This window comes from Photinus pyralis, unplaced genomic scaffold (genome assembly GCF_008802855.1).
Source record: "Photinus pyralis isolate 1611_PpyrPB1 unplaced genomic scaffold, Ppyr1.3 Ppyr1.4_LG6, whole genome shotgun sequence".
Classification (NCBI taxonomy): Eukaryota; Metazoa; Arthropoda; class Insecta; order Coleoptera; family Lampyridae; genus Photinus; species Photinus pyralis.
In genome coordinates, this window is record NW_022170663.1 from 35,457,042 (window position 1) to 35,466,334 (window position 9,293).

The window sequence follows — 9,293 nt, forward strand, 5'->3', positions numbered from 1 at the left end:
AGTACGAGTATATACCATATACTCGTATACTATACTTACAGGTAAGAACATCACTATTTTTTTTAATATCTTCGGTAAAAAATAAATACGATCTTCAAAATTTCGTTTTTTCAGAATATCTCCGAAAGTGGTCGAAAATTTTTTAGTTTCAAAACGGCATTTTCTTAAGCATCAATATACGCCACTTTGCCAAACTTAAACTACCTACCTACCTCTAACAATTTCAGGGAACCCCATGGTGGCCCTCGAATTTGAATCAGCCTGTCTTTACACCATATAACATTAGCTTGCGTTTATTTGCAATAATTTATAAAAACTGAAGAACTGAATAATTAATATGCCATTTTGTGACCAGGGTTTGGAATTTTACAGAATCTACCCAAAGTCCTTACTAAAGTCGTTACTCCCGTCTATATGTACATCATGATAACGAAGGAACGCAAACTTTAAGACGTTTCTGTAAAATGTTTATTGCACTCGACAAACAATTATTTGGTAGAAAACAATTGACGTCAATTTTTGCTTATGTGAATATTTGCTAGAAACACTTTCCTTATCTTCTTCCATTATTTTTGATAGGGAAAGTTTGGTTTCAGATTCCGCAATGAGTGAAGAAAACGTCTCGGAAAACTATATCATGCTGCAAAATACCTCAAACTACACTATCTGGGCGACAACAACCTGAAAAGCCTGTTTTACATCCCCCCAATGCTACTATTCTGCTTGGCGTCAATAATCATCAACTTTAGGATGTTACTGGCGGTACATTGGATTCGACGACCGTTATCGCCAACGCTTCACATTAGCCTAAGTCTAGCGGCTGCTGACGCGTGCACATCCGCACTGCTAGGATTGGGGTTGCTATCTACCGAAAGTGTACGGAATCGAAATAGCATCGTGTTTAGCACCGTAACGATCGAAATGTACCGTCTAAGTGGTGTAATAATCACCGTAATGCACCTGTTGCCTTTAAGTATCAACCATTCTTGGGTATTTTGAAACCGCTCCATTACATCTCCATCATGACCACGAGGAAAACGACAATCACCGTCATACTACTATGGATCATTTCAATCGCATTCATAAAAACCTACTTTTTCACTGTTTCGGATGATGACTTTTTGGGAGGTTGGCTGCGTTACGCTATCATTTTTGTCAGAAATCAAATTTAGAATCGTCTTCTCGTCGCTATTCTTCGTGCCGCTGATCCTGATGATCTTCTGTTATACGCACATTCTTCTGCTGGTCCGAAAGCAGCAGAAAATCTGGTCGCAACTGTCGAGAAGCGGCGGGTCCGTTAACTTAGCACCACCATTTCAAATTTCTAACTAAAGATAGATTGAGCTAGAATCTCTATAGCTAGCGCCACTTTGAGTTCGGCTAGCGCCATTATAGATTTTGCAGAAAAGCCCTTGACTTTCGGGGGGTGCTATGTTAACGCTAGCACCACCATTGCGTCCGATCACTTCCAAAAGCAAGCGCTGTGTTCGTCAGAACTAGCGCCAGCTAGCACCACAAATTGTAGAGCTAGCGCCACCCCCCAATAGGGTGGGGGGTAATTTTTCCTAGCACCACCAGTTTGCCTTTTCGGGTAAAATTTTTGCGTTTGGTGCTCTGCTGACCTAGCGCCAGCTAGAGCCACTAATTTTAGAACTAGTTAACGAGCTCCTAGCGAGTTTATAATTTTGCGGTGTCTGTCCGTCTGTCCGTTAGCACGATATCTCGATAACGAATTGACCGATTACGATGAAATTTTGTAGATGGCAATGTAGCCCAAAAAATAAGGACATCTCTGTGGGTTATGAACCGAATTGTATGAAATTCAATATGCGTATATTACTTATACCTACATAATTGACACATGTAGATGCAGGTACCTTAAAAATAGAAACTAACACACATTTGTAGTACAAATTGTAGTTTATAAAATCGTTCGTCAAAGAGTAAAAGGTAATCTACACCCGAGCTTTCAGAAAAGTTTGCAAAGTTATTTCTTCCGATTTGTACCACTGATTTATGGTGTTCTTACGCTGCTGTAAAGCTTCGTTTTACATTCTCATTTTTATAACAATTTCGCCCTACATGCTTCTTATGTCCAGTGTGAGTACATCTCTGGCGTTCATACCCTTGAGGTTTTCGGGGCTTCCAATGTTTTCATCCCACTTGACGAATCGGTGAAATGATTTCTCAATGTATTGCTTAAGAAATTTAATTAATAGTTTTGCGATGTAACTTTTTTACAATAAAGCTTTGAGGTTGGAGTCTTTTTTTTAAATTTCAATCCATACACAGCGACGAAGTGGCGACAACTACCAATAATTGAATTTTCAAAAACCATCAAACTTGAACTTTAAAAATGGACGGTGATAGACTGATATTGAATGTAGTGTTTGCGGTACTCCACCTGATGTAATAATTGCTGCATTCCATTCGATTCACAATAAGTGATACTGGAAAAAATAAGTAAAAAAATCGAGGTAGTTTCATTCGGCCTTAAAATAGTATATTGAAAGACAAGTGTTACAATATGCGACCTATTGTAATACGACTATCTTGTGGCACGAGTGGCGACGCGAAGCGTAGCCACGAGTGTCCGCAAGATAGGAGTATTACAATAAAGCATTGTAACACGCGTTTTTCATACTATTTTTTCTATTTCGGTGCTTTAATTTAATTAAAAAATTCATTATCAGAAACTATAGGGAACATTAGAACTAACATGTTTTATGTTGGGAACACTTTTTATGCCGTTAAGTTTTAGGTTGGAAGCGTAGTAAGACTGACATTTTGAAGTTCAAACATGGAAGTACCCAACGAAGTACCTACTTGTACTAACTAGTAACTGCCAACTTAAGAGATGAGTTACCAAAAAAAACGACTATAATCACTGTCTTTGTACAACTGTTTTCGGCCGAAAACAGTTGTACAAAATCGTCATTGTGATACCGAAATAGAAAAATTACATTGTATGCAAATTCCTATGTTCGCATTTAAAAAAAACTCACTGTATATGCAAGTTGGCACTGCGCAATCTACGCATTCGCGCATCTTATTTGTGCAATATGCAATATGTTTATACCTATCTAATCCAATATCTTTATAAATAAGGAATTAGAACGGAGTATATGTAAAGTTGCCTATTGTCAATCGCCAAATTTGGCTGTATGTTTGATGGTAGAAACATAAACGTACTTAGACCATTTATAATGCAGATTTTTTATCTGTATAAACCAAGCGGCGCCGGCGGAAGCTATCTTTTCGCGCTTTTGAAGAAAACTTTTAAGTTGTTTTTCCAAGATAACTTCTATCTACAAATGAAGTTGGAACAAATTCCAAAATTGAGATAAGTTTGTAAACTTAATACCTAGGCAATAATGTCAGGAAAATTTATTTCCTTTTTTCTTTTCCAAAATATGGCACCCTAACAGCCCTCGACGTTACCCTTAAAAAAGATTATTTTAAAACATTTTAGTAAACCCCGGCGTTATTGTCTAGCTAAAGCTACCTTTCACAGGAATATTCGACACCTTCTTCATCTTTACTCAAAATTCAGATATCGTGGAACGAAATCAAGCGTTTCCGGGCAACGGAACAGGTGTACTGTCCAGCCATTTGTGAGTATCTTCGTTAAAATAAAGAAAGTTGACATTGCGCAGTTTAATCGTCAAGATTTTCCTTGGCTCAGGTACCAGGGCTATACGCTACCGAATGCCAAAAAAAAACGAACTAAATATCTCTGAAAACTGTAGTAGTTAAGACCTCGGACAGACGCACGGACACAGAAAGTGGCTGCAATAGCGCACCCAATTTTATTGGAAGATGCACTAAAAAATATGTGTCTTAATCAGCTGTACAAAAAAGTCACACATTTGCGTCGGACTCAGAATAAAGGCACCATTAAAAATAATCAGAAGCTTTATTAAAATTTGACATATTTAATTGATCGCCCGTCCCCAGCCCGAAGCCATCAGTACCTACGGGATCTCGCTATAGTCAGAGACTTTGTTATAACTAGACCGCGCGTAACGTAGATTTTACTATAAACGCCTGTTGTCAAGATAGGATAGGCAACCAACTGTTCATCGCGGGGCAGACGTACGTTCTGCAGCTTGCTTTAGCCATGTTTATTCTAAATTTTAGTAGCAAATAAAGATAACATATAGCTGTTAACTATTTTAATCGAATTTGTTGGTATTTTTTTTGAACTAAATTGGTATATAACTGCCTTACTCTAGTCCTAATTTGATTTATATGTGTATTTTAGTGGTGAACACGTATGGGAAAATATACTCTTAAAACTAAAGATATAAGTAGTAAGATATGATTATTTAGCGGATTTTGTTTCAATATATGCCTATCCAAAAACCCAAATGGGCTGTAACTGTTATTTATTTTTCTTAGACTGCTGATAACCATTTTGTTTACAACGCGGTGTGGTGTGGATTGAATGAAAAACCTGAACACATTTTCAGCAATTTGGCAAATTTTTAATGCATCGCTTGATACGTGCAACAATCCTCCACGATTTTTTCTAGTTAAAAGCTTTGAATGACTCTCTGATGCGAATATCGCATCTGCACTAATGGAACATTTAACATACTTAGCTATTTTTCTTGTAACAAAACCTGAAATATACTTAGTACCAGTAAGTAGGTACTTAGTTACGTCTACACCTAATAGGAAAATAGGTATTGCCGTTGTCTTGCTGGTAAAGGATGTCGAATAATAGTTCTACGTTATTTTAAGTGAATGGGAAAGTCGAAAACGCTCGGTATTGCATTATTTTTTAACACCTTCGTAGGTATCTTTCTAAAATCGGCTTCATTCCCCGCAAATGCACTATGGTGGGAGTAAATTTTTCTATTCGAATGGCTCTGATCCATTGGCCCTTTAAACTTGTATCCGTTGAAAATCAGCATATTATTTAAAAATTTATCGACAGAGTACATGTTGATAAGCACAAGTTAACCTAAGTTTATTGGTTTATTATCAACAGAAATGTATCTGTTCACTAATTCGAGCTAATCACGAGAATGATTAATGAACGGAACATCTAAAATAACGGCTTATTTCATTGTATTGCATATCATCTCAGCGATTTTTGCCCCGCGGTGCATTGTGTGTTGCATACTGTGTCGACAACACCTTAGATACGTTAAGCGCAGTCTAGTTATAGCAAGTCTCTGGCTATAGTAGACATGACGATTTCTACTTGGCTATGTATCACGAATCAGGGTACTTTACAAGAAAAATCAGCCACGTAACGGTAACTAACATTTTTCTGTAGTTAGCTTTAGCTCTTAGACTATAAAGTCTCTGCAAGCTTTTTGGTGTTAACTATTTTTGCATGAATATCGAATATTTACAATTTTCTTCAAAGAGCCTACTTACCTTTACGCAGTAGGTAAACTTCTTCAGACTTCTGTGAGTGCACATAGCGAACATATCATCTATTCTATTATTTGCCAAACAAATTAAGAATTAGTACAGAGGGCCAAAACCTAAAGTGAAGTAAAGAAATGAAATCTCTTATCATTGGCGTTCCATTGGCCCTTCTTAACAAGAACCTTTATATGTTTATTTTATAGCGCAATAAGTATGTTAAATTGGCATAGGTTTGAACGAGTAGGCTAAGTCGCCGTTTAACCATAAGGGTAGTCAAAGTGATCACTTTAACCGCAAGGATAGATAAAACGAAACAGATTGTGTATTCTAATGACATCTATCATTCTTATTTCAAATGGGATCCGGAGCATGATATAAAACGACGTTCAGAACATACGACAATGTTGTTTCTACGCAAACGACCGCGACAATCTGGCTTCTGGTATAAATAAAGTTTTGTATATTATACAGGACGATCAAGAGAAAGTAACCATCTCGTCTTTCACTCAATATGGTTAAAACATCCCTTTATTTTATCGTCTTATATAACAAATAACAATGTTTTACAGTTTTGTACAGTGCAAACCTGGGCGCCAGCTTTGAGTAGGTAACATAATCAAATTAAAATAAAGATTGTGTTTAATTTATAATGAATGATATTATTAACAGGCTATAAGTCTAACTTTACCATTTCGAAAAGATATATAAAGGTTGTCGTTGTCGCACTATTTTATTCTTTACAGTGTGATAGAACTATCCGAACTAACAGGATCTCTCTCTCTCTCTCTCTCTTTGTACATCTGAACTTCGCCTTGTGATTCTTCTTTCTACAATCTTCATTTCATTTTATCATGTTCATAGGATAAAGATTATTATTAATAATTTTCCCAATTTTGGATAATGAAGTGCTCACATTACAGACACAATTGTGTAAATAAACGGAACCTTTACACAAATTCATCTCGAACTGTAGAACTAATAATATGAGTGCAAATAGAACTAGTAAGAAATTTGAAATTTTCAATGTTCTGCTAAACTCACTTTCGTTCTGGAGTCGAAGTAGTATTAGAGTTGCCTGTAGAACAACCTTAATAAAGACTTCAGACTCACTGTATGAGGTAGGGTTGCCACCTGTCCTTATTTGGTAAGAACAGTCCTTGTTTTACCTATTATGTCCTTTTGTTTTATCTTAATACGTCCTTACACGCTTATATTTTCAGGTTTTCGCTACCTTCGCGCCATGTTGACTGATATTTTTACAATTATGACAGACTTGAAGAGAAAAATTTTATCGAAAAAGGAAACGAAAAATATACATTTATATTTAAGTAAATGTAAAGCATGAAAATAAAGTTTTAAAATTGTTTATACATTATACTTTATTTTTTGATTTGAACGCTCAGTGCCCCCTCCTCTTCCCCTCAACAAAACTGCTTGTCCTTACTTCAATTTCGGAAAAGGTGGCAACCCTAGTATGAGGGTTTTAGTTTTAGACCATCTCAAACTCAATAACTGTATAACAGGATATGATAAACTACAGGCTACAATAACATTGTAAATGGAACCAACAACGATAAAATAAATGTTATGAAACTTACCATCTACACTATTTATTAAAATATAAAGAAAAAATTATACAAAGATTACACATCAATGTAAACAATTTGTTTTTTTTTGTTGATAAATCGAAAAATTAGAGATCATGATACAAGAAAATGATGGGAGCATGAACATAATTGGCCCTTACTAAAACGCAAAAATTATTGTAAATTTGAAAACTGTTTCTTTCATACTTACATTCAACCTACACAAACCTAAAATATAAACAAACTCAGTAGAAGTACAGTAATAATAATTTTGTGTATTGCCTACAACACAAAGTAGTGCCAATTCACCTTCTATCGCGGTAACGGTGACGTTCCCTATCCCGCTCCCTTACTCTGGAACGGTCACTTGTTCTCCAGAGAAATTCATCTACAGAACGATCGTAAGATCTCTTGTCAGAGTAACTTGTACTTCTCGATGTTGCATATTCTGGAAAAGGTAATCCTTCATAGTAGCGGGGCGGTGGCGGGATCGAGTCATAAGCCGACGAAGAATACAGACCTGGTGGTGCCGCGTACGGTAAAGGAGGTAATTGATGTTGCATGGAACGCATGTAATCAGCCACGTACGCTTCGGCAGCGGCCGCCGTGTATTGACGTGAGGATTCTCGATCATAAAAGGAATATCGATCGCGCGATCTTGGCGACGGCGAACTGCGGTACGCCGACCCCGACGACGTCATCCTTCGAGAAGTCAAGTAGAATTTTCTACGCGAATACGATGAATTACGACCACGCATACTGCTCAGTGAGGAATTACGCAGAGCGATAGGCATTCGCGCTTTCGGATGTCTGTGCCCGCGAACCCCATTTCTCTTAGATGCTTCTTTGGATATTCGCAATATTGGAGTCATTTCAATTCCATCGTCCTCGGGAAACAACCGACACAGTTCTTCAGCAACTCTCGGTTCGATCTCCTGCCCGTCGCGTCCAATCTTGACTGGTTTACCATCATTCCACGGGTTATACAAGTGCATTGTTTCGTTGAAAGGTAATTCCTTACGGCATATCCAATCCACTTTGAACACACCTCCGAGTGCTTTCGCTGAAAGTCCAGGCGGCAACACCCACGAAATCGCAGGTACGTCGTGTCGCGATTCGCTGTGCAGCCGAGCAAAACCAGCAAATCTCCCACTTTCCTTCACCGAGAATATCAGCAGCACGTTTCGAGACTCTCGATACGCCTGATTTAAATTTGCTTCATTTTGGGGCAACGTAGACCAAACCCCTTTCGCTTTGGATAACGTTATATTTTCAGCATTATTCGATTTGATCACAAAGAAGCGAGAATCACGAAAAAGGTAATTCAGTTTAGTCATATAATCGTAAGACTTGCCTCTGGGCTGCGCCCGCTTAAAAGGCGGCGAATTGCTGTCCCTCGAGCGGCCCCTCTTGTGCCTGGAACGTCGCCCCCTTCCCGAAGAATCCGAACTCACAGAACTAATAGACGGCGCGTTCGTACTTTCCGAACTGCTGGAAGACACATCACTCTCATAATTAACCTCGTCGAGTTTATCGTCGCCCATATCCAGACTTAAATTGAAGTTTTCCGTATCTAAAAGACCGTTTTTTGAGTCCATTATCAGACCATTTGCGCGAACTAATGAACTAAAGCGCTCTTAAGGGGAATTAAATAATCACAATTTACTACCTCAAATATTAGGAATATACACGATTTACTTATATTTTCTTCTTTACATTTATTTGGATAATTTATGTTGATTGCAAAATAACCAAACAAAACACCTTTACCCTTCTTACATTGGTAACATTGAGTCTAGGGATTTTTACAGACAGTTGTCAAATTTCAAGTAAAATTTTAATTGTCAAATCTTCCAAAAAAGCATATTTTCTAAAAAACCAGTAAGCTAGGTTTGCCTTACAGAATAGTAAAGTAACAAGTTGATATCATGTGTAGACTGTAGATAGGAAACTGAACTGAACCAGAATGAGCATAGGGATAGGCAACTTGTTAAACACGAATTACAATCGGTAAAATTGTCAGGGCCGTCCTTGACCATGGGCCGTCTCAAGGAGCTGCTGAGCATTGTTTACTCATTTGGGTCTAGGACACTTCGCTGAATGCCCAGGTCCACAACGCCGACCGTGCCCACATCGTCGACAAGTGTGCAAGGGACACAACGCCGACAATGTCCACTTCGCCGACGGACACTATCCGAATGTGACCGCAACGCCGACTATATTCGGAAAACCAGGCCCCCGATACTCTGTCCAGGTTCACTAAGAATTTTTGAATGAGTTTGCATTTTATAAATAGTTTTAAAAAATGTCCTAAACCTACAA

General features: G+C 37.9%; 1 protein-coding gene and 1 pseudogene across 3 annotated transcripts; one reads left to right on the forward strand and one right to left on the reverse strand.

The window, feature by feature from the left end:
• The first annotated feature begins 612 nt into the window (after positions 1-612).
• LOC116174943 lies at positions 613-2,261 on the forward strand (annotated as a pseudogene).
• A 3,762-nt stretch (positions 2,262-6,023) lies between these two features.
• LOC116173972 (YTH domain-containing protein 1) lies at positions 6,024-8,753 on the reverse strand. 3 transcript variants are annotated; one of them, XM_031491721.1, is made up of 2 exons: positions 8,641-8,753; positions 6,024-8,544 (listed from the first exon to the last, which is right to left on the reverse strand). In XM_031491721.1, exon 2 carries the CDS (start codon positions 8,513-8,515, stop codon positions 7,277-7,279), a length of 1,239 nt encoding a protein of 412 aa, XP_031347581.1. In that variant the 5' UTR covers positions 8,516-8,544; positions 8,641-8,753; the 3' UTR covers positions 6,024-7,276. The 3 variants fall into 3 exon arrangements, with proteins under 3 accessions (XP_031347581.1, XP_031347582.1, XP_031347580.1); XM_031491722.1 differs by having other exon boundaries at positions 6,024-7,419; positions 7,492-8,744; XM_031491720.1 differs by having other exon boundaries at positions 6,024-8,744.
• Positions 8,754-9,293: the final 540 nt, after the last annotated feature.

Excerpts from the sequence above, each read along its gene's own strand:
- LOC116173972 (XM_031491720.1), bottom strand. The coding sequence starts at position 8,569 with ATGGACTCAAAAAACGGTCTTTTAGATACGGAAAACTTCAATTTAAGT.